At 31.8% G+C, this 27055-nt stretch overlaps 2 protein-coding genes across 2 annotated transcripts; one reads left to right on the top strand and one right to left on the bottom strand.

Annotated features, from left to right (window-relative positions):
* Window positions 1–14237: 14237 nt before the first annotated feature.
* Window positions 14238–17529, top strand: LOC132622966 (transcription factor bHLH112). The gene is made up of 7 exons (XM_060337659.1): window positions 14238–14781; window positions 15085–15694; window positions 16011–16133; window positions 16268–16333; window positions 16428–16493; window positions 16595–16645; window positions 16956–17529. Exons 1-7 carry the CDS (start codon window positions 14486–14488, stop codon window positions 17103–17105), a joined length of 1362 nt encoding a protein of 453 aa, XP_060193642.1. The 5' UTR covers window positions 14238–14485; the 3' UTR covers window positions 17106–17529.
* Window positions 17530–24219: 6690 nt separating this feature from the next.
* On the bottom strand, window positions 24220–27055 carry LOC132623118 (NAD(P)H dehydrogenase (quinone) FQR1-like). Its single transcript, XM_060337826.1, has 4 exons — window positions 26898–27055; window positions 25447–25540; window positions 24763–25025; window positions 24220–24678 (listed from the first exon to the last, which is right to left on the bottom strand). Exons 1-4 carry the CDS (start codon window positions 26918–26920, stop codon window positions 24447–24449), a joined length of 612 nt encoding a protein of 203 aa, XP_060193809.1. The 5' UTR covers window positions 26921–27055; the 3' UTR covers window positions 24220–24446.

Raw genomic sequence — 27055 nt, 5'->3', positions numbered from 1 at the left:
TTAATCATTTTGTGAAAACATATATATAGTACTCCTTCCTTTTCCCACAAGAAATCATGAGATTAGGAGAAGAGTAATGCATCTTATATTCGTTCAGTCCAACAATTATTTCTTAATTTTGTAAAATAGATAGTTTCAATCATCGAATTCTTTTTCTCCCGCTGCGTGATTTATTCAAAGAAATTTGGATCTTTAATAAAACCTTGATTTATCAAAGGTAATAAGTAGGCAAAAATTCATACACATTCTCGTATTGATTTATGATTTAAATTTCTATGATTTAGCATATACATTAGGTGTGGATAAACTTTAATTACCGTAATAAAACCAATGCTCTTACACCATAATAACATCATGCATCAACAATGACTTTGCCTACAGTTAAGGATAGAAAGGTATTAACACTTGATGTTCACACAAAACCATATTAGTATAATATCTTAAATGATAAATAGAAGTGAGAGTATTCATTAATTTTAATTATAAATAACAAAAGTGTATGTGAAAATAAGAGTCATGCATTAATTGTTTAAGCGTAAGCACTAAGTAAATATTTTCCTATATATCTAATTTAGAAATCTTATTACTAGAAAGAATCAGGTGATAATATAATCCAGCAAAATCACATAATTAAGGAAATGACCTAACTCATTTGCCAACCCCTTATTTCTCCTAAAAAGCACACCTGAATGACTTGTATCAAGCTTTGCAAAACTCTTTCCAGAAGGGATACCTAAACTATTTTTCACTTTCTTTCATTTGTTTAACCTAACTTTCTTTCTTGATGCATATGATTATTGATTCTCCTAATATGAACAAACTAATTAATATTAACAAACAGAAAAGTCATATTACCAATTCGTTTTATAAATCTTGAAAGGCCTTATATAATTAATTAATTAATTAATTAATTAATACCTAATTCGTAAATATTGACTTGTTTAAATTTTTATTGGTGTCAGGTTTCCTCTTTGTGTATTCAAGACAACCTGCTGCATGCCCCAAATATCTTTGTATAGAAGTTATTTTCTCGTTATACAAAAACACCTTACTTTTTCTACACGTAATTGAAATATTAATTAAAGCAACTTCTCATTGGATTTTAGCCCTTGGTTTAATAGTGAGTTAGGATCTTATAATTTTTTGTAACATTTAGTAAGCTATAGAATTCATAACTAATTTGGCCTTCCTTATATTAATGTCCTTGTGGTTACATAGGGTCATAAAGCATGACATAATTTGGATGTATTTGATTAATGAATTATCTATGAATATTCTTTGAATTCTATTTGTTCTTTTATATATGCCGTCATTAGACATGTTGAACCAAATCCCTAAGAGCAGTTAAATTTCCTCCAGTATATTAGTAGTTGCTTGTTATGTAGTTCTTGGAGATCATGACTACTATGACATTTTATTTTGACAAGGGATTTGATCACCTTATTGTTTGACTAAAAATACTACTCCAGCGAATACACTTACGTATTTATCTTAACATTGTGCTTAAATGAAAATCTTCAACAATTAGTCTAACAATAAATTCTTGAATATAATATGATTATCAAATTTAGTCTTTTTTACATATCTTTTTCTTTAATATTAAGATAACACTTTCTTAACATAAATATCACAGTCATGAATTGGAACTATCACAACTATTTTTCACGCTATATACTTCCACTTGCCGATTTCCTGCGTGCCCCTTGCTTTCTTGAAAGCATGTATATGCAATGCCTTGTTGAGCTTAATTTTGTCTTGTCATATTTCTCCTCTCTATTTATTATCGAGTAATTGTCATGTCTTCTACTTTACATACTATTAAACGATATATAGTATTAATTATAGCATTCAAACTTAAAATTTAATTTCTATAGCTAGAAGTTCAATTTACGAGTTCTGTCTTCTTTTGCTTTGATTTTTTACTACCTTTAATTCGCCTTATAATGCAAGAGTATAGCCAACACCCCCCCCCCCCCCCCCCTTCCCCCCTTTTTTTTTTGGTTCAAATCTAGGACAAAATCCATGTAAGAGCAGCTTAACTTCTCATTGGGGTCAGTTGCTTGGCATGTAGTTCTTGCATGTCATAGCATTGACCCTCATATATTCGTTTGTCCTAAGGGATTTGATCACCTTATTTTTTTATTAAAGAAATACTATAGAGGATATACCTTTGCATAATCTAGACAAGACTATCTCACGCCAACAATCTTTGAACAATGTAAAATATTTTAACCTGACATCATATTCTGGGGAGTATGTTTCTCATAATTTCACATACATACTACAAGGTTATAGTTTTTGTGTCTTTCTTCTTATAACCAATCATGAGGTATGATCTTAGCCCATAAAATATGATTTACCCACTCCGTCTAAGTTAGAGGAATTAATGATCCGCTAATTTATTATTTCAACCTATTTTGATAAGCTTAATTCAATTCATCTAAAAATTGAGTTGATTTGAGCTAAATATGTAGGGTTTTTACAAATAGTCAACGCGATTTACTGTTTACTTTTCATAGCCGGTATACATAAATTATACACAGCTATATACACGTTATACATAAATGGGAAAAGGTGCAAATATACCTCTCAACTATGCGATTTAGACCATATATACCCCCCGTTATAAAAGTGGTGTAAATATACCCTTGCTGTTATAAAATGGTGCAAATATACCCTTTTTGCTGACATGTATTCTTTTAAAACCATTTAGTTAATTTTTAAATTAGAAAAAATACCACGTGGCTTTAAAAAAAAGTCTATCCATTTTTTTTTGTAGACATATTTTTCTAAAGCCACGTGATAATTTTTTTCTGGTAGGTCGGGTCTGGTTCGTTTAAAAAAATGTATAGATTTAATTTTTTTTAAAGCCACGGAGATATTTTTTTAAATGAACCAGATCCGATCCACAAGAAAAAAATTAATCATGTGGTGTTAGAATACCCTTAACCTGTTGAAAAAGGCTCATAAATACCCTTAACCTATTGAAAAAGGCTCATAAATACCATCCTTCCACCTTTTGGTCTAAAAATACCCTTAAGGTTTGTTTTTGGCTCAAATATACCCCTCAAACTAACAAAGTTAAAATTAACTCTTTTAAAAAGCCAAATGGCATTTTGTGATTGGACATATATATTATTTAATTTAAAAATTAAAAAATATGAACAAAACTGTTTTTTTTTTTTTGCATTTCGTGAATTAATCAACCAAATATGTTTTTTTTTGTTTTTTTTTTGCATTTCGTGTATTAAAAAACGAAATAGGATTAAAAAAAAATAATTTTGTTCATATAAAAACGAAATTGGAAAATATATTTTGTCCAATTTTCCAATTTCGTTTTTATATGAACGAATTTTTTTTTTTATCCTATTTCCATTTTTAATACACGAAATGCAAAAAAAAAAAAATATAATTTCCTATTTCATTTTTTTATTCACGAAATGCAAAAAAAAAAACATATTTCGTTGATTAATTCACGAAATGCAAAAAAAAAAAAATCAGTTTCGTTCATATTTTTTAATTTTTAATTTTTAATTTTTAAGTTTCCACACAATTGTTTTTTAAAAAAAATATGTAAATTACAGAATTTTATTATTGGCAATTTTTTTTTAAATTACGAAATTTTATTATTGACCAATTACAAAATGACATTTGGCTTTTTAAAAGAGTTAATTTTAACTTGTTAGTTTGAGGGGTATATTTGAGCCAAAAACAAACCTTAAGGGTATTTTTAGACCTAAAAGGTGGATGAAAGGGTATTTTTAGACCAAAAGGTGGAAGAAGGGTATTTATGAGCCTTTTTCAATAGGTTAGGGGTATTTATGAACCTTTTCCGTTTTTAAAATTAAAAAATAAGCTAAATGATTTTTTTTTTTAAATCCCGCTAGTGAAAAGGGTATAATTGCACTATTTGTGTAAAGGCAAGGGTATATTTGCACCATTTCAATAAGGGTATATATGTACACCACTTTTTTAATGGTAGTATACCTACTCTAAATCGCAAAGTTGAGGGGTATATTTGCACCTTTGCCCTACATAAATTATACATCCGCAAGCTATTTTCAGTTTAAGCTGTGGGTGGACGGCAATTTAGGTAAATTCTTCAAATATGTAGAATAAATTGATTCATGAGAAATCTTGTCATAATTTTTAAAAATATATTTTATTGTGATATGTTATATATAGTCATAATATGGCAAAAATATATATTATGCAATTAAAATGTTATAAGAAATCAAACAAAATAAAACTTGATAAGGGTAACTTGGTCTATGACTCATCGTTTAGCCCATCTTGACCTAAATGATCATTGAGCACCCGCACATTTATTAACTCAACCCATTTTGATTCGTTCAAATTCAATTCAACCTATCCATTTTGACACTAGATAAATTAAATCATCGACATGGATCCATGGTCAAGCAGCAATTTTTACCTGCGATTGTTAGTGTGATAAGCTCCAAGAACTCTGCACATTATTTCGATCGCGACCAATGTTTTAAGCCCAATTTTGACGTTTAAATTTCCTGTGGTTGCAATAGTGTGATTAAAACTGATCCAATCCTTGTCAAACTTTAAATAAAGTAAGAACAGGACAAAGTCACATGAGACAAGGGACAAAATATAAAGAAAACATGTGTCATGTGTGTTTGTCGACAGATGCAAAAGATTTGAGATTTGAGATTTGAGACTTGTTCCGTTAGCAATAATGATCTATGGAAAATAAAAAAGCTAGAGGGGGAAATTAAAAGTAGGTCCAACCTTCCTCTCAAATCCATTATATTCTCATGGAACAATAAAAACAGTAACGTCTCGCTTGTATTTTTTTTTTTTTTTTCAGAGTACACCTCAGTTTCGTTTCATCCATTAAATTAAATTTGACCTCTTTCGATCTTCTTCCATTGTGATGTAATACGTATGTCACGCATGTTCCATGAGAAAAATAACGTTTTAATAAGGTAAATACAGAAAAAGTACGTCCAAGCGTAAAGCGTTTTATTCTACTCCATATGTTTTACTCCCTCCATTTTAAAATAAGTGAAATTTATACCTTTTTATTTGTTTTAATATAAGCGGTGTTTCACTAAATCAAAAAGCATTAATTTTTTCTTCTTCTAATGTTACCCTTATGTAAATAAATTGAGTTTTATGTAGCCACGGAATCATTAAAGATTACTTCTTTTTTAAGGCTTTTGATTAAAGGGTAAATTAGTAAAAACACTTCTTATTTTCTAGGAGTGTATTATTATAAGAGGTCTGTCCAAATAAAAAATAGTACTTATTATGAAACTGAGGCAGTACTAATTTATTACTCCATTTGTCCTAGTTACTGTACGGCGAGTCGCATAAATTTACTGTGATTGAAATCTTATTATATTTTATTTTATATATTTTGAATTATGAATTATCGATACTTATATCACTTTTATGTAACTTCTAACTATGTAAACTTTATTTGAATAAATTTGAAGATTATATATCAAAATTTACGTATAAAAAATTAGATAGTTCTACCCGGCTTGTACTCCGAATCGTCTTACATAAAATGGGATAAGAGAGCATGATATAGTTTGATTGGACATACGAAAGAAATGAATTCATTTTAAAATTTGTGATGTTAAATATGACGTAATAATTGTATGACTATAAAAGTTTTGAACCTTGTTTTAAAATAGCATAATCTTAGTGTGGAAATAAAAAAAATCTCATTAAGAGTAAAATGATAAATTCAAGTTAAAATGTCTTTAAATATAGAGATATGTGTTTATTCTTCTTTTCTTGAGCGGAATTAAGGAGTAATTTTTCAAAACAACATGAATTAATACTACGAATATGAATTTGTCATTTAGGTGTTCAACTAAAACCTTTGATGGCGTTTGGACTTCAAAGCAATGAGTTAATGTGAACACTAATATAAGACAAAAGAGAGTTACACTTCATTAATAAATTCTTTCAAATGCAATTATTGGCAATTTGAGGCGGGGATTAGGATGACCACAAAGAGGAGGTCCTTTCAACACAGGGTCAACCCCACTATAAAGAGAGTAACACTAATTTGGTCATATTTCACAAGACCGCGAGTCAACTGCTTAATGGATTCATAATTCTACACAGTCCATTCTTTGTTTTTTCAAAATAACAATTCCTAGTGGTTGGGTTGACAAAATTCAACTCGTTTTTACAAAAAACAAAATTTTACGACAGGATAAAAAGATTAAAGAGGGGGGGGGGGGGGGGGGGGGTGGACACCTAGAGCCTAACTCCAAGGAGCTACATTACATATGGAATTGTTGAGGACTTGAGGTAATTTAAGTTATGGGGTGTGCTTAGAGAGAGTCGGTGAGAAATACGTGGATATAAACACGTTTTTGCAGTGATAATAATGACTTAAAAACAATAACCAAAACTCCTAAAACGGAAAGTGAATGTAGGGCGGCAAAAAAAAGGGCAAACAGTTTTTGTTGATTTTAACCCTTTTTTTAAAAAAATAAATAATAATCATCTGGTATTAGAAATTTGCTGCGGATAATCCAGATTCTCGCCATGTAGAACCGAATAATGAGATAAATACACCTTCTCAGGGCTTTCTCGAGATCTGTGATTAGGAGTGGTGAGATTCCGCTCTCCCATTCACAAGAAAAATCTCAAATATCTTTTTTTTTTTTAGTTAATATGAATGATCCGGTCTGCGAGAACCATAATTGAAAATTGTTTAATTGTCTTTCTACAAGGAAGAGTCAAAATAGAATCATTACCTCTTGGGGTGGTTGATTTTAACTTCTATAAACTAAAATGTCAAAAAGAGTCTACATTATCAAATTAATTACAACTAGACTACAAATAATTACTCATAATTAATAGAACGAATACTTTGGAACATAAGATAGACAACTTTCTTTGATAAATTAGATTTGCTTATAATGCAAAGTTTTTCTACATTATCGTGTATACAAGTTATATAATTCCTAATTTTGCTTTTCTTACCGTATTAATTCATTTACTTGATAAAGGACATTGATTAATCCCTCGCACTATCCCTTCTATTATTATTTGATGCGTTTGCATAATGCTTTAGCCTCTAGCTAGGATAAAAGAGTTATTGGCTTTAAATATTTCTTCTTATGAATTATTTGGCTAATGATTTGCACGATGAATTCTTATGCCTCCTTTCACTTTTTTCTTTCCTTATGATGAATTATTCGATCCCTTGAAACTTTAACCTCCCTTGCGGCTATTTTACTTGAAATAACATTGCTAATTTCTTTCACAAAAGGAATTTCATAGACGGAAAACTAATTGTTTTTTTTAAAAAGTAGTGTGAAAAAGAAATACACGTGAAAGGAGAATGGGGCAATGGGCGGCGCCTCCTGTATATTCTGGATGGTCGTTCATCGTTTTTAATAAATTAAAAAATTACCAGTTTTTTCCACTAAAAATTTGTAATTATTTATTTACAAATTAGAACGAACTCATTTTTCTACTTTTTATTCACCTTTTTTGCTCTATAATATAATTGTTTAGTGGGGTCCACCCCACGTGTCTTTTTCCCACGCGTTATTTTCTACCCGTCTGTTTGTGTCGGTCCAAGAAGCCCAGCCCAAGCCCAACCTTTATCCTTTTTGTCTACGCAGTGGTCATGTCATTCATGATGTCATAATTCATGTTTCTTAAACTTCACAAATTATACCACGTGGGTGATATTGTAATAATTGAATTAACACGAGTTAAACTTTTTTAATCAACTTTTATCAAATTTCTTTTTAATTAGATTAGGAAAAGGAAGAAGGGATAAAGTTTAATTACACACATTCGTAGTTTACGTTTTACAGTAAATCATAGTATATATATTAGTATAAACAAGTGACTTAATGAGGTCAAATGCATATTAATAATCATAATCAAGTGCAAAAAATTTATATTAAAATACATGTTATGAGTCTATTGACTTGGTGTAAATACAATTAAGGTTTTAAAATTCACATCTGTCATATGGAAAATACTCTACCGATACATTTATGTTACGTTGTGTGTTTTGATTGTCACGAGTTCAAAATTCAATGAACTAAAATCTTCTATTGCCTGTGTAAAAAGAAAGATTGAATACTTTGGTAAAGTTTATTTCTAAGTGCTACAAAGTTGAAAATACTTGGTTTTATATTTATTTAGAAATGGAAATTTCCCCTTTTTAAAAGTTATTTTTCTCTATCCCAAAAGATAAATTTTACTTGCTGAAATGCAAATCAAGTGAACGTTAACGATTCTCTTTAGTTTGAGAGAAATTATACTTTGTAATACTTTTCGTGTAATTTAAATAATTATATTTTAATTTTAAAAATAAGTTGATTGGTCATATTAATTCCAAGTTGATTGTGAAATGTTCCAATCAACACAAGTTGCTCCGTCACTTGTCTTATTTGGCACAGCCAAAAAACTATTCAAAATCCATTGATACTAATAAACACTGACATGAAATAATTGTTTACAACTGGATGGGCCTAAGCCAACGAATAGGATGGATCAGAATGATTATGGGATTAATCAAATCATGTAATCTTAGTTAGGAACAAGCGTAATCCAAATATTCCCAAGTTGGAGAGTTGAGACAAGCGTGGGGGTTTAGGATCAGTTGATGTTTTGGTGACTGTCTGCTCCCTATAATTGTGTTTTTAAATTAATTAAAGTTCTAAGGGTGTCAATGAGGGGTCAAGTATCATTAATGACGCTTTTAAACAGAAAATTTGGAGGTTGAAAGAAGTCATAAATTATGACATTAGCATTAAGATTTTAACGGGCTGCGGGGTAATCTTCTTCAATTAAATCGTGAGCAGCTATACTGTTAAAAAAACTTTTATATTTACACCAAATTAATAATAAATATAAAATATTTTTTCATGTTCACCTTTATCACTAACCATAATTAATTAATATTCAATATTATTATTTGAACTCATCATATAATCATATGATAAATTATGTCATTTATATAACGAGTCTAATTAGTTTTTTTTCCGCTGCACTATACGGGTAACGATTACTAAGGGCATCGTTGTTGTTGAACTGTACATATCTTTTAAAAATATTAAAAGAAAGGAGTATTTTAATTTAAGTTCAGATAACATGGAACAATAAATAGTGTATGCATAAATTATAATCATAAATTCGCTTATACTGGCATGTATGCTTTTGGTTTAAAAGAAAATTTATAGTTTCTCCTCTCTCCATGTATACCTATTTTAAAAACAAAATATTCCCTTATAGGACTAAGAAATGGGTCATTTTCTTGTTGGGAAGAGAATAATCCACAGTACACAAGAGGACAACAAGAAAATCCAAAGAGTGGATGAACGTCACCTAATTCCGTTTTGCATCAAACGGAAAACGACTGTGCTCAATATCTTGTTCATTCTTTAGCTTATTTAAGACCCACCCACCTACATATAATTCACCGATATTAAGAACCGGCTTTTTCTAGAACAGTTTAGAGTTAGTAAATTCTGAGCAAAAGGTATTTAAAGTTAAAGGTGAAAATTAAAGCAGTAAGTCAGTAACATGTACAGTACATTTTTAAAAACTTTATTATATCAACAAAAGTCGGAAGTGAAATAAAGTCAATTTTGAACATTTTAAAAAGTAAAAGTAGAAGTCAAAACGCCTCTTTGATAGTGAAATAATAAAAGAAGTATAAGACAAGACGCAATTTTAATTAAGACAACTCAAAATGATTAAAGTGCTAAAGCAAAGATCACCAAAACTCTATTCTTGGTGATGGACCCACGTATAATTGGTACTCGTCCACAAGTTTCTTAGACATTAGTACACACAATATACTTATCCAAAGAGCACTAAGGAAGAAAATATTGAATTGTCGTGTGAAAACAGAGGAAATTAGGATATGGAGTCAACCAAAATATATATACTTTGTAACGAGAACAGTAAAGACGTAGTTTAAGGGTAAGATGAAGATTAACTAATTTAAAGTTGAGAAGAAGAAGTAGGTAGTGGGAGAAAAAATAGAAGTGAAAAGATTGTTCATTGACCAAATAAGTATGTACAGTATATTTTTCATTTAAGTGGGGAGTTGAATTTTGATGAAGTCAGTTGAGGATCAACTCTTTGTTTTGACTCTTGCCCGCTAACCTAGTAGACCCCATTTGGTCCACTCATGCACGCGTGCCGTGTTGGACCCACCCCCTACAACCAACCGCCCCCGCCCTCTCTTTTCAAAATTTCCAATTTTATTTTGGCTATCAAAATGACCCAAAAGCGCTACCTCACAAAGATAATACTACATCGAACGGGATTCGAATTTGAAATCTCTGCTTACTGATGAAAAAGTACATACCACTCAATCATAACTCTTACGGGTATCCATCAGTTTTATTTCACGCAACACAATTTTTAAGAGATTAGGGAAGGACAATTTTTGTCGCTAAATAATAAAAAAAATTCGGTGATAAGTTTTGGTGGATGTGTAGGAACTCCCCGCCTAAGTGTTGCAAGGTGGAGATGTAACCAATATTATACAACTTGAAATATCATTTAACATAAGTGGAGTCAATATTTGAACCATATATCAAGTTGTTCAAAAGCCAGATCAAAGGTGTGTGCGTTATGCCAAGTGTATGTTTAGTAACTTGAGCCTGTGATAGCAAATACCTGTTGGAGTTCGTCAAATTACAACGAGCGTGTTAGAAAGTTACACACTTCGAATAGTAGTTAAATCACTCCATCAAAAGAGGCTTTTAGTGACAATATATTTTCCTTTTAGCGGCAATAGTTATTGTCACAAAAACATTTACCAGCAATTGGTTAATGTCATTAGATCCAAGGTCAGTAAAGCCTTTAGCGACATTTATTGTTAGGGCTAAAGTTTGATATTGCCGGTAATAATTGATTCTAGAATATAATTAGCGGCAATTAAGTTATTGTCGCAAATTAATTGCCGCTAAAAGCATATTTTGTTGTAGTGAATATTAAAAGTTAAAAGGAGAATCATGTAAAAGTATTAATTAACGCATACAAAGTATTTTATCTTGAGATGATTGAAATGCTTCCCACTTTCGTTACCATAGTCGGGGAATTAGGAAAGTTAACCAACAATATTAAGGTGCAATGAATGAAATATTTAACACGTTTAATTAAACTAAGTGGTCAGGTTACTATTAGTATAAACATATTAACTTTTTGTAAAATTATCAAATTATGCTAGTTGAATGAATGACGGTAATTTAAGAATGACTTTTTTGTTAAAATGAGATCAACCCTTTTAGGTTATTGAAACATGAACAATTCACCTTTAATCTAGAAATCAAGAATAAATAAGCTCTAACCTAATTTTCTTGCTTCTTTCTCTCTATACTTTTTCGATAAAACAATATAATTCAAGGAACTTGTAAATTATGAGTCAACAGAAAAATGAAATTCATGGAACTGATCACACTCCATACCTTTTGAAGATCAATAGTACCAAAAATAATAAAGACCGCGGTCAATGAAATATAGTAGTTATTTTACGTCTAAGTAGGACGAAATACATCAGATTGAACAACTATGATTACTTCGGATTTTTTTTTTCTAATGAAAAAGAGTTCTGGTAAACCCACTTTATGATGCACATCAATTTTGGTCCTAACTAGGTCATAAGATCAGACATATTGTTTAATTCTACGAAATTGACAACATTTGTGATCACAAATTTCTAGATATTTGGACATGTATCTAAAATTTCAGCTGACTTTGAGTGCATTGATCATTAGGTCAACTGCCACATTCTTTTCTGCTCCATCAAGTACACCAATTTTGAAAATAAATAAAAAAAAAAAATAAGAAAAAAATGTTTTGACTTTCTCAATGTCATATCAACATTGCTTATTTATGACAAATAGTAATAGACTTGAGTTTTAAAAAAAAAAAAAGAAGAAGAAGAAGAAGAAGTAGAAGAAGAAGAAAATTTCATGGATTTAAGAATAAAAGAAGTAGAACTGTACTCTCACAACATTAGAACAATTGATTAAAATAGTAGTTGCGGGGGAATATTTGCGTGAAATATCATAATTCACTACTAGGAGAAATTATTAGAAAAAGGTTACTCCATGGAAACTGAAAGCCAGAAGAATTCATATTACTATTGATTACCTATATTACATAGATAGTTTGCAATCAGCAATGACACATTACTATTGATTATCTATATTACATTTCATTGATACCATTTTTTCCCCACTTCTCTTGTGATGAGCTTTTCCTCTTTCTGAAGAAAGAAAAATAAAGACATCCTCCTTTTATCCATATTTAGGTGTACTTTCTTTACCAAATATGAATATTACACCGTCCATAAAAATGATAGTTCCTATTATTAGAATCCCAATTGGATTTGATGATTCCATCATAATCAGCATGCAGGTTGCAGCATGTGTAGGAAAATTTTCGATTGTGAAACAGTCCATAAAAATAAAAAAACTGAAAAAATAAAATTAATAACATAATAAGTATATGCATTTTGTTAATGTTAAACATTTTGGCTCTTTTTTCTAAAATTAAAAATTAAATTACACCTGCAAATCTGCAACTCTTCTAAAGCCCTTGACTATTATGGTAACAAATTTTAGTGCACAAATTTCCCCATTCCTAGCCCTATCAGTTTCGCTTCTTGGCACGTGGCTACGAGTGATTGGAACAGGAAAAAAAATGAAACCTCGTATGGTTAAATCTCCCACACTAGAAGTAAAAGTAATGATGCAAACTTTTAAACTGTAAAACAAATTGGACTAAGGTGAAGCAATAATGGCCTTTCACACCGCCAAGGCGCCAAGTGTATACTCCTTCTATCCCGTAATAAGTGTTACTTTAGTAAAAAACACACGTATTAAGAAACCAATAATGCAATGTGAAGTTTATCAAATTACCCCTATATAATAAAAATAAATTATTTTTACCTTTTGATTAGAGCATGCACAAGAAGTAATTAAACCTTCTGACATTGAAAATCCAATAATATCAAGTTACTATATGACTTTTCCAATCATCATTTAGATGTTACTTTATTGTCTAAGGGTAGAATTGAAAAAAATTAATCAATTTATGTCTTGGTTTCCTAAGGTGACACTAATTAAGAGACAATTTTTTTTAACTAAAGTGACACTTATTATGAAACGGAGGGAGTATATATATATCCATCCTCTCTTCTCCCAATAACAATTAGAGTTTAATTATATAAACTATTGTATAAATAACCTTTTTACTTTATTAGATCATTCAAATAATATATATAATTATAAGAGCGATTACCGGTTAAAAATACAAATTTTCTCATCTCTTCTTCAATTATTCATCACTAATGAAAATTGAGTTTAATTTTGGGGCATTGCCAATTTGTATTATACATCAAATTAAATACCTATTATAATATGCAATTATTCGTAACAAAATATGATATGATGATGGAAGAAACAAAAAGTAAATAATTATTTTAACAAGTATATATATATTGATAATGTAAAATATTTTACTTTATAAGCTAAATTAAAAGATAATTAAGGAAGAAGAGAAAAACATAAAAGCCCCTCCCCACCCCTCTCAAAAGAAAAGAAAAAGAGGAAACAAAAAGAAAAGAAAAAGATAGAAAGCAGAGACAGATCTAGGATTTAAACTTTAGGAGTTCAATCTTTTAAATTTTTGACATTGAATCATTATATTTCTAAAGTTTTAAGTTTATACCTACTACTATTTATTATAATTTTAGTAAGATTTTACTCATAAATTTATATCACGCATCAAAAGTTTCGGGTTCAATTCAACCCTTAGTTACCGTGCTCCATCCGCCTGTGATAGAAAGACATCACAATCATAGTGAACCTTGAAAATGAAGGATGGCAATGGTCCTGAAATTCCGGTTCGCTAAGTATAAAAAATTTCAGCCGTAGAATTTTAACAAGACTAAAAGCTACATTATTCCTCCCTAAAATGTGACGTGTCAGCCAATCAAACTTCACCATCATTTCCTATTAATCTCACCCTTTATATAAGCAACCATATTCCATGGAAAAATAACAATTCTTTCTATAATAATTATTATAAGACGACCCCAGAAAACTTTCTTTAATAAAAATATTAAAAGTAGGAGCTAGTAATATGTAAAGTAGCAAAATAAAATAATAGTAAGACAATTCGATCCAAAATTCCTTTATCTTTTGTTGTCATATTTTAATATGCCCCTCTCTCCTTTTCTTTGTCTAATCATCTTCTCTTTTTTACAATGTCAACCTGATTCCTGTAGTTTCTCTTCCCACCCACCCCTCAACTCCACCCCACCCCCTATATACTGTTTATATACCTATATATATGTGTATATAAATACAACTCTCAGTTCATAAATTCAGTTTCATGTCATACCAGAAAAACAAGTACTATACTACTCAAGCTTTTCAAGTTGAAACAAGAACAAGAACTATAGTTTTACTACTGGACAAAACAAATTAAAGTGGATATGGCTGATGAATTTCAAGCTGGTGTTTGTGGAGGAAACTGGTGGAATTCAAGTAGAAGTATAATTGGTTCATCACTATGTGCATCTTCAGTTCCAATAGGAAACTCCAACTTTGCATGGTCAAATGACTTGTTGAATATGAAATCCTCATGTAGGTCTAATGACGAATCTGGTAATTCCGATGAATCTGTTGTTCTTCAAGAATTACCCAAACATGACTCCACTCTACACATGTTGGGTATTGGCCTTTCTTCATCAACTTCATCTCCAACTCCTGATTGGAATCATACCTTGATGTAAGCAGTTTTTCATTTTGCGCTCCTAGTAGTCTTATTTTGTATAATATTTGTCTGAGATGAGCCTAAACGGAGTGAATTAGGAAGAATTTATACAGCCGACCCCAATTTGTTTACAACTGAAGGTGCAATTTGTGAGATTGAGAAAAAAAAGGGAATAAAGGAGATACTTTCTCTCATACGTGTTATTCTTTCGTTTCTATGGAAAAAACTGTTTCTCTGTAAAACCTAAAAGAAGTCAATTTTGTTGTTTCTATTGATAAAAGTTTCTAACTTTTTTTTCCTTTTCTTGAAATTATGCAGCCATGGAAATGAGAGGGCTGATAGCTATCCTTCAATACTACAAGAAGACCTTAATAATTCAAGCCTGAATTACCAGCAAGAAACTGGGGTTGATTGTTCAAGCAACTCATTTAAACAAGATTTCACTTTAGGCATGAATCATCCAATCACTAGCTCAACTAACATTGATCAATCCACTGTGATTTCTTCAACTTTTCCAATGAGCTCTTCATTTTCTAGTTATCCTTCAGTACTTCAAACTTTATTTGATAATGATCCTCCTCCTCCTTCTCATCCTCAACAACAACCACAATTACAACAATATTTCTTTATTAATAATAACCAGCAGCCAATGAATTTCCCATCATCATCCTTAAACTATAGGCCGGATTTGAATGACTTTTCACCTTCTTTGCCTAAATTTCCTTCCTTGTTGAGGCCTTCATCAGCTTTACCGAAACAAACACCTTCGAATAATTTTCCCTACTCTAATCCTCCATCTCTCTACAATACATCATCAGCCACATGCTTAAACAATATGCGTGGAAATCTTTTGCCTTCGATGCATCAACAATTGCTGCAGTCACCAACATTTAACGGAAAAACCAGTGGTCCTAACGTTACTGCCAAGGTAAATATTTTTTTGCACCATTAATATAGTTTAACTTGTGATAGTCCATATTTACTTGAAGTTTAAGTTCTATGCACTGATGGTCTAAAACATGTTTACACTCAATCAGGTAAATTTCTATGATAAACAATATTAATTGGTAACCTGATAATAATAGTAGCTAAACTGTTATAACAACATGTTATATTAGACTAATTATGTAATTTAGTTCACAATCAGTACATAGAACTTGATACATGATAGTTGGACATGTTGTTGCTAGGGTTTTATATCTTTGGGATTAAATGTTTAATTATTTGTTGAACAAATACTTCAGTCTAATGTTGAAGAATTAAGAGAGTCGAGGTCGAGCTCATCACAGGCTAAGAAAAGTGGCACCAATGAACCAACATTGAAGAAGGCAAGAATAGAGACACCATCACCATTGCCAACTTTTAAGGTAAAGGACATATCTTTTATCTATTCCAACTTTAGACTAAAGGAGGAAGCTTTTAAGCTTTTTCTTTTGGTAAGTAAAATGATTGCTTTGTCCAAAGAAATGGATGAGAATTTTCAGCTTTTTGTTATCATCAGGTCAGAAAAGAGAAATTGGGGGACCGGATTACAGCTCTCCAGCAATTGGTCTCACCTTTCGGAAAGGTAAATATTTGGATTTTTTCGCAGCGCACTTGCAGTTTAACTCTATCATCATTTTTATTAATTCTTCTAAATTTTAATTCCTTTGATGTTTCAGACTGATACTGCTTCAGTTCTACATGAAGCTATTGAGTACATCAAGTTTCTCCATGATCAAGTCAATGTACGTTAATTACCTTCATTACTCAAATTAACACAAGTTTCTTTAATGAATTAATCAAGAAATTCAAACGTAACTTACATGTTTGTTTTATTTGATTTCAGGTTCTTAGTACTCCTTATTTGAAAAATGGATCAACCCCTCAACACCAACAGGTAAAAGATCTACAAACTCCTACTTAATTATTAAATGAAGCGCACTATCTTTTTTTTAAAAAAAAAAAAAAAAAACTTAATGAGCGATGAAATTAATGATACTTAATACAAGGAAACTTATATATAGTGACCTTACAAAAAACTTTTATACTATGGGAAAAGTTTAATTTAGTATAACAAGTAATTTACCTTATTTTTCAGGTCAGTAGTGTCAAGTTCATAGTTATTTTTAGGTGACTTGATACTGTGAAATTAATTTTTTATTGTAGGTATATAAAAATTAAGCTCTAAATATATTTATTATTTGCAGACTGTTGATAAGGTTACGGATCAAGAAGGATCAAAACAAGATATGAGGAGCCGAGGGTTGTGCCTTGTACCAATATCGAGTACTTTCCCTGTAGCAACTGAAACTACTACAGATTTTTGGACTCCAAATTTCTCGGGTACATTCAGATAGAGACATATAATCAATTAGCAGAAGCTGGAGAGGTTATTTTTAGCTAATTTGGTAAAGAGAAGGAAAAAAAGAGAAGAAAAAACAGCAAGAGAAAAGGGAAAAAGGGAAAGTGAGTACCATCCAAAAGAAGACAGCCAATACTGGTCCATCTACAGGCAGAATGATGTATTAAGTAGGCTAAGTACATGATTATAGAGGATTGGATAATTAATGTAGAGCTGTAATAACATTAATTACTAATAATTTGGGATTAGGAACAGGAACAGGTGCTAAATTTAGCTGATGAGTTTTTAGATTAGTTTATTTAACATTTGTGTTTATGTTTTGTGTACGTTGTTGTTGGTGTTGGTTGAGCTGAATTTAGCACATCATAAGGAACTTTTTGTTCCTGTTTCTATATTTATATTAAGCAGGTTATGAGTTATCATGACTTCTCTCTTTTTCCTTTTTGTTGTTTTTTATTCTTCTTTATATGCTAATTAAGATAAATAGATTTAACTAGCTTAAGGGTCAAAGTGGGAAGAGAATCATGAAGTATCAGGTTCAAAATTAAATGAAGGCAAAAATACTACAAGCTGATTTGAACACTACGATTTTAAAAACATTAAGAAAAATAAAAATGATGAGAAATACAGAAATGTCTTGGGATTTTAAAGAAAATGCATAGCTTATAATTTGTTTAGAAATTAGGAATGTGTGTAGTGGAAGTCAGAAGGGAGTCCCACTGATGATACTTTTAGGTTTAATTTCTGAGAATTCTTGGCTAGTGGGTCGGGTCGGCCATAAGCACTATTTATAACCATTTTAAACCATTTTTATGCGAATCAAATTGTCTTGGCGGCCATCGCCCAAAACTCTGGCCTACACCAACTAAAAAACCCTACTTGAACTACCCTAAAATATGGAAAGTTTTATTAATTTAATCTATGTTTTACTATAATTGTGTGGTGCATTAATGCTATCCTTTTCTTTTAGCTAGATTAGGTTTAGCTTTAAAGTCTTGTCTCGATATGCTTTAAATTAGGTTTAGCTCACTTGATGAGTTCTCTTTCGCTCATAGTTGTGCCGGAGGGATTAAACCCCAAGCATCGCAGTATCTCTTTCTTCTTTTACCTCTCCGTCAATAATTAAGAAAGATGTACTTGATGAAATTGTGTACTGATCCATCCTTTGGCTATTGATCTGTAACGATTTAGTTGGTCCTACTGAAAGATTTTCTATTTGAACGTGCAGGGCTATCATAGTATAGAATTTAGACATATTCCATACGAAGTGAAGTATTTAACATGTTGAAATTTAGTTGGTCTATCCCAACCTTTACGTCTTTCACTTTATCTATTCTCAATAGGACGAGTACGTAGATTATAACCAAAGGTTGGTGGTATAAAAAATACAGTTGCGATGATAGTTTTCGGAGACAAACATCATTAGTCATTTGAAATAATATTCAAGATGAGAATTGTTCAAAATCACATAGAAAAGTCAAATCCACCTATTCCACAATCGATGAGGGAAAAACTCAGCACCACCCCCCACCTCCCCCACAAACTCCGCCAACATTAAGCATATATGCATGCTATGTATCTACTAGAAAATATGGAATTAGCTAGAATTGTCGATAATCCCCATCTAATCCATAGGTAAATAGCTTCTAGCTAATTGAATTTTCTTATAATTTGTCACTAAATGGGATTAGCATGATCTTTTTGCTTTTTAACTACAGAACATTGTTCATTGCTTATTCCTTGTTTTCTAGTGTTGTTGTCGAAGTGATAAATGTGTCTGGACCTATTACGAAAAAATAAGGTTCGTCCTTAATATCAGTTGCACCCATATTTTCAATCTAATTGTTATATTTCTCTTGCTCCACCTTTTGATACTTCTTTCTATTTGCATGTCTTTTATGTGAAGACTGATGTTACTTGTTAGAGAGTGACTTTGGCAAATCAAATTATAGGCCAAAGACCCATAAAAAAAGAAAGATAAAAAATCAATGATTTACCAACCGAATTTACTAATGGAAGTAGATGACTAAAGAATAATTGTAATCGAGTTAAATAAGTGAAGACTTCAGGAAACTGAGGAATTAAACATTTTATAAGAGTCAAAGGGCTTCAACTAATTATAGTATTTTAACCCTATTTATGCATGCGTATCTGTAATTGAGAAGCTTAAACTTGAAGAATCCCTATGACAAGCGACTCATCACAAAGAAAAAAAAACCTTTAGTTGATTATTAGTATCTCTAGCAATCAACTTTATGGTCTTTTTATGACAATTGAATTGATCGGTTGATGGCTATTACACCAAACCTTAGAGCACCAGGATCTGTACCTTTGTTCTTCACTTATCCATCGACGAACTTAAATCTTATACTTTCTCGGAGATATGGGTTTATTTATGACTTCCACCGTGATTGAACATAACGTTTTAATATTTTAAATACTTTTAATTCTAAAAGTTGTCACTAATAATATTTTTAATCTAGTTTCTAACTATATCAATTTTATTTTAAAAACATTAAAAATCAGAGTTCGAATTATCCCACGGTGGTAGCTGAAAATAAAGAACAAGAAGTTATAGAAGAGATATTCTTAATAGTGGGAGGCATTTTGGGGAAAATTATATGGGCTTGGACCAAACCGAATGATGTCACACCATATTAAGCGTATCTTTAGGGTAATTTAGCTCAACAACTGGTATCATATAGACTAATGGTTCGACAATACGAGTGTGGGCCCCAACTTATTACCTTTTTCGATCGACGTGCCGGTTTACTGCCTTTACCTGTCATGCACGAAAAAAAGCTTGTGAACTTTGGCGACCCTAAACATTCGAATGATGTGGGTGGCACATAGACCCGTAGCTTGGAGACACATACACAAAAGAAGTTTGGACTCGGGTGCGAGTGAATGATACGGGTACGGATTCGTCATGATCTAAATTTTAAGATTCGTGGGTACAGATCTAGCTACGGATATGAGTGCAGGGATTCAGCAAAAAGTAATTCAAAATTCTAAAAATAGAGTTATAAAACCTAAATTATGAGATATTGTGTGGAAACCTGAGGAGAAAATATTGATCAAGAGGGGAATCTCGGAAGGAGATGATGAGAAAAGGAGTGATAGAAATTTCTATATACAAATTATTCCATTTTCTTCAATTTCACCATAATTTTTGTTTTAATTACATAAATTATTGAATCTGTCTGGAATTTCTCCCTTGATTTTGGTCAAAGTACCCAAAATTGGTTGACCAAATCGGGTACGGATCCCACACCCACAACCACACCCATGTCGTGTCGACACGGGTGTGACACCGAAAGTGAAGAGTCCGAGCAACATAGGTTATAGACACTCAGATGATGTGGGTGGCATACAATGAATGCCCAGATTTGACCATGAATATTAGTAATGGGCATGTGGAACAGATTGAGTTCCAAGGAGATAGTTGGATTGCTAATAATGTCCTACATTGATAGCTGAAAAGAAAAAGAAGTTGCATATCACATCATGTGAATTTACTTCGGACAATGTCAGACCATGTTAAAATATTTTAAAACTAACTTAGCTCAACTCTTTTTGGTGGAGGTAAGATGGGCTTGTGAATAGAACATAAGAACATGACTGGGCTCGTGGATTATACCACAACTGAGATCCCCTATTATCTCAAAGATATTACTCCTGTAACTTAGAAGAATAATTTGAAAAACAGAAAAGAAAGAATACTATACAGGGGAAAAAAGAAAACAAAGCATCATTTGATGTTAATAAAGTGTATATAGATCTTTGAGTAGTCTCACTTTAGTAGGCAAGATTGTAGCATTTTTTCTTGTTTTGGCTAATCATTGCAAGTTCTTAGACTCTCTTCGACTTCAAGCATAAGTTCTTCCTACTAAAAAGTCCATTTGCTTTCTTCAACTTTGAATCTTTCAAGTACTTTCGCACTGAGATTTGGAATGGTCATCAATCCGAACAATTCTGCCCTACATATATAGCTTTGAACTGTTCCAACATGTTAAAACCAAGCTGACGAGTAAAAATCTTACTGTACAAATAGGGCAAAAATATTTTTGTTGTTGTACACATATAAACTTTTGAATTCATTGACATAAGGGAAGTTTATATTATATTGGCAAATGTAGTTCAAAAATTGCTTTAGGACATAGTTTAGTCGTTTAATCCTCTTGTTCAAATTTCGGGCTCCGCCACTAATGAGAGGCAGGGGTGGGAGTGTCATGCACCCCATAGATTAATAATTTTTTTTATATACGTACATTGTAATTTGCTTAAATTAGGTTAAATATTTGATCCTGCCACGCCCAGTCTTAAATTAGACAAAAGTGTCACAGCTAGTAGACACAAGTTTGAATCTATTTTGAACATTTTTCGACTCCCGTTTTTCTTTCTGCTTTTTTACTTGCTTTGTTCCAGTAATTCCCTTTTCGGCTCTCCCAATTTTCTATTTATCTTTTTATTATTTATATTGCCTTTTCTTTTTCTATTATTTTATCTGTGATCTCTAGCGAGAACACACAAATAAAAACTTCAAAATCCCTGAAATTAAACAATTCTCCTAATCTCAAATCTGTGAGTATTTAAATCGAAAAAACTTGGGTCTCAATGGGAATTTTGGATTGAGATCAAAATTCAATTTTTTTTATATAATTTCTTTTGTTTATTACTCCCTTCGTCCATGTTTACTTGTCTATATTTGACTTGGGACATTCTTAATAAGCAAAAAAAAAAAAGAGAGAGAGAGAGAGAGAAATGAATTCGAGTACTTAATAATAAGGGTAAAATAGGTATAAAATGGTAAATTATGTCTTGATTTTTCAAACTATGTAACTTACAATTAAAAGTGGACATATATTTTTAGTATAATGGACAAATAAAAATGGACGGAGGGAGTGTATTATAAAAATTTATGCTATTCTATAATTGTTAAATTCAATTTAAATTACTTTACTAGTTAAATTATGATGGAAATTTCGTAAGCACTGCTTAGAAAAAACATGAAATTTTTTATTTATTTTTGAGAACTTGTAGTTCATCTAATTGACTAATTCTACATTTACTTATGGGGTGTATTTACCTATTGAAGAGTTTTTCTATTATTTTTCTTATTTTGATTGGTGTAATTCCCTTATTGAAGATGTTATTTTACTTGTGCAAATTCATTTTTTAATATACATGAGATACAAGTCCCTTAGTGAAAATGTTGATTTTACTTTTGTTGTTAATGGGTGTGATTCCTTGTTTAAGATGCTAATTATGTTCGTTTTTTGATTTTTGAGATGTAATTTCATATTTGCAAATAAAAAAAAGCCTATTAAGTTGACACCCGAATAAACTAAAAAGAGATGGATCCAACCCAAATATACGTTCCTAACAAGATGTACATTGAAGAAAATTGTAGCACCCGCTACATTCAAATCCCAGATCCGCCTTTGATGAGAGGAAAATATTAACTTGCAAATTTATTTCCTGTATATATATTAACTTGAAAATGGAGCTTTATAATGATTCATATATTTGGGAATTATATGGTTGAATCTTGAAGAGGACTAGATTCACTTAATTGAGTTTAACTTAATTCACAAGTTTACTTCTTTTTTCGATTAGTATATTTTTGTCTATCCTTTTTCAATTGAGTCTAGTCCAGTCGTGTTATGATTTCACTCTTCATTGCAATGAATAAGACCAATAACTTTGCACCTCCTTGGGGCTAGGCTCTTTCAATTTTATTGGAAGCAAAAAGTATTTGTAGCTCATTAGCAGGCCAGCAATTTAGCCCAAATCAAATACCATTAGTTACTTCTTCTGATGCTCAACAAAGCCTAGCCTTTGTTCATTTGCAGAAGCCTAGAAAGTCAGTCAACTAGTAGTTACATTGGCCCTTTTAAACTCTAAAAAAGCTAGTTGACGTATAGCAAAAGGAGAATCCTGCTGACATTATGCATTGAATTTCTGGGAGTAGATAAATAATCAAAAAAGTGTGTTGATTGTTCCAGAAGAAATGAAACAAAAATATGATAGAACTAGGACAGTTATTATATGAGGCCTACCCAATGCTAGAATACTTTGAATGAATGTTAAATGGTGACTGGGATAAAAATTGCTACTGGTAAATCTTTGCCTAGAACCTAAGCTGATTTAGCAGTTTCAGACTTGCTCCAGTTGATAATAACTTTGTGCTACCAAATATATAAGCTAAAACTCATTAGTACTAAAAATCATTTCACTGAAAAGAAACAAATGAAAGGCTTCCATAAAAATTATCGTAGAAACGAAAATGAAGTTTTCATTACGTACATTTGCCGCTTTAAAGTGTGTGAATTATCTCATTGTTGACAGGTGTCAGTCGCACTAGAATTACTAACTTCTTATCTGATGTGACATAAACTTCCCATTAAAGTGTGTGACCCAACCCATCTTAATCTTCTAGAAAAGGGGACACCAAACATACTTTTTATTCATTTCGAGCATGCAATAGATAGAATAACTTACAAGAAGAATAGCTTAACATTAAAAGCCTGCAAGTTGCCAAGTCCAATTATTGAGGTGATTGTTTTGTGGAATTCATATATATGCACTACAAGTCATCCTGAAAACAATATATCCAACAGAGACAAGGAAATGAACAAGATAGAGGATAAAAAAGTGAATGAGGAGATAGAAATTGCAAGCATCTGACTTGGGATTTTACTACTTTTAGCAGAGATCACAAGGACCACTTTTACCTTTGGATATATTCTCTGGACTGGCACTCAATTTTAAGCTGATTTATTGCTCTGTTTATCTTTGGAAAATGGCTGTGTTGTTTTTATTCAATATATAATGCTAACTGTTGCTTCTTAAGCAAACAAGGTAGCAACATATGTTTCATAACACGATTCTGAAGTTTGGGCCACCTTATAGGGATTGGACCACTAAACTCTTCTTAAGAGTTCAAATGACCTTTGGACATCCAACACATAAAATAGCATTACCTCCCAAGAATTTTTTTAATCCGCTCCGCCATTTTTCTTTTTGTTCCTATTTTTCACTAAGTTCCTGCCATTTTTGCCCGGGTTTTGGGGGTCGGGGTGTTGTTTGACTGTAAACATTGGCTATGAAAGGGGAAAAATATTAAGTATGATTCATAAAACATGTAAACCAACCTCTGTAAACTGTGACAGACACCGACAAATTACCCTATAAATATTCTGATACAATAGGAAATCACTTATTGTTTAGTTCAGTAGAAATGCAACTTAAATTTAAAACAAGGTGTAGCAGCCATTGGGAAAAAATGAACAGTAGAATGCAATACTACAATTGTAGACTTGTAGTGAAACAATTAGGCAGAGCCTTTGAGCTTCTTTGTGATGGTGGCAATGTATTTTCCCTGGTGGAAGGCTTGCTCCAGTTCAAGCTCTGTTGGCTGTCTAGAGCCATCTCCAGCAAAAGTTCCAGCACCATAGGGACTTCCACCTTTAATCTTCTCCATCTCGAACATGCCAGCTCCAAATGTGTAACCGATTGGAACAAAGATCATTCCGTGGTGAACAAGCTGTGTAATTGCTGTCAACCTGTTGAATTACCGAGTTTAGGATAAATTTTCAAAACACAATTCTAGCTCTAAATGTGAACGTCTTTGAAGAGAAAGGACTAACGCGGTAGTCTCTTGGCCACCTCCTTGAGAGCCAGTGCTGAAGAAAAGGCCAGCTGGCTTGCCTGCAAGCGACTGAGTTCTCCAGAGACCACCAGTGGCATCAAGAAATGCCTTGAACTGAGCAGCCATCATCCCAAATCTTGTTGGAAACCCAAACACAAAACCGTCAGCTTCAGTAAGGTCATTGGGTGTGATAATTGGTGCATCGCCTTTCGCTGGTCCACCCATCTTTCCAAGAATCTCTTCTGAAAGAGTTTCTGGTACCTGAAAATGAACACATAAGCAATACACACTCATTAGTTTTTCGCCTTTCAGCTCCGAAGCCCTCTAAAGGGGCACTGTTCAGAACATGGAATCAATCATAACATTCAGGAAGTCAAGGAAAAGTTCAACTACGTGGATTATCATTAAATGGTTTTCTAAGTCTAATTGCATAGACCCTGTGTAATTTCAAACATGTAGTAGGAATCACTGCATCAAATGTCAAGACAATGATTTGTCAGCGGGATTTTAACGTAAGGACTAGGACTCTAGAGATTTCAACTGTCAATGATTAATGTAATGACTTTAGGAGACATTAGGTTTGCAAAGTCAAAATCACATACTTACTTCAACTCCCAGGGATAAAAGATTCTCTAACTCACACTCACATAAATAACATCTTTAAAATGAAATGTAAACAGACCTGCCATAGTTTGGCTTCTACGCCTTCAACTGATGCGGCTCCTTTCTTTATCTCTTGTGCTAGCTTCTCGACATGTCCATACATGGAGTAGTAACTGCATAAATTTATATATTTTCACCATTAGCTATAAAATCCCCAAAATTGAAAATCAAATGAATTATACAAACCATCCCAACTTTAAGAGACAATTTTTTTGCTTCACATACGAGACACAAGAATGTTGACTTTAAATTGAATAAGAAACACAGATCATATTGGAATAGTTGCAAGCAATAACACCTAATACACTCAGGATGAGGACATCAGGCACAAAAAATGGCATAAACCAGATATTAGCACTCAATGATCACATATCATCCTATGAGGGAGTTCTTGACATGTTTAATTTGGGGAATTTGTAGGAGTACCTTATTACTAATGGCAATATTGAAAACAATGGAGTTCAGACCATAAATTTATATGATAGTAGTTGAAACTAATCAGCAAAATCATTCACCAAAGATAATATCACCAACTCCATCCTGCAGCTTTAAGTTACTCCCTCCGTCCCAAAAAGATTGTCTTAGTTTGACTTGGCACAGAATTTAAGAAATAAAGGAAGACTTTTGTAATGTGTGGTCCAAAATAAGCCTTAAATATTACTATAGAAAGGTGTCAATCTTTTTGGGACGGACTAAAAAGGAAAGGAAGACAATCTTTTAGGGACGGAGGGAGTAATATTTTTCAATTTCAAGAACGTCATCTTAAAAAGACTAGTAAAACAGCACCTAACCAACTACTGTAAATTAGTTGCTAAATCATTTTCATAAGAACCTTTTAGTAAGCAAACATTTTCCTATCTCAGATCAAGACAACGAACACTTGTAAAAAGTGGATAAGAGGATAGTATTTTCAATTTCAAGAATGTCATTTTATAAAAAGACTACAAAGAGTACCTAACCAACTCCTGCAATAATTAATTGGCTATATCATTTTCACAAGACTCTTCCAGTAAACTACAAATCTCATATTACACTAGATCAAGAAAACAAACAGTGGAAATAAATAATAGTCTTCAGTCTTCACACACAATCTCTTCAACAAATGCATTCAATTGAGTTGATAAAAAACAAAATCCTGATACTTATATCCAGTAAAGCAAATCTTATCGACCCTTAGATCATTACCATAAAGAAAAGAATATTCCTATAAATAAATTTAATAAGAGTAGAACATAAAGACAGAGTGTTTACCAGCACACATACATGATAAAAATAATTGAAGCAAAACAAGAATTAAAAAAAAAAAAAAAAAAACATATTATCCCAAATGAAATTAACCAAAACCAAATCACACCCACAATTCATGTCACATTGAAATTCAAAAAAAGAGAAGTCAAAACTCAATATGAAGATCAGAATAACATGCACAAAATCAAGAACTTACAAAACATGTAGAGAAAGAATACTTACACAATGTAGACTTTGGTTGCCATTGAAGGGATGTTGTGAGAAAGTGTTAGGTGAATGAATGAGTTGTTGGAATACAAAGAAAAGAGAATGGTGGAATGGAAGATAGTGGGGAGGCCATTGCTACTTATATAGTGCCGGGGGGAACCCAAATAGCCTAA

Source organism: Lycium barbarum, chromosome 12 (genome assembly GCF_019175385.1).
Source record: "Lycium barbarum isolate Lr01 chromosome 12, ASM1917538v2, whole genome shotgun sequence".
Taxonomy (NCBI): domain Eukaryota; kingdom Viridiplantae; phylum Streptophyta; class Magnoliopsida; order Solanales; family Solanaceae; genus Lycium; species Lycium barbarum.
Note: the sequence above shows the minus strand (reverse complement) of the source record. Positions and strands in the feature narration are given on the sequence as shown.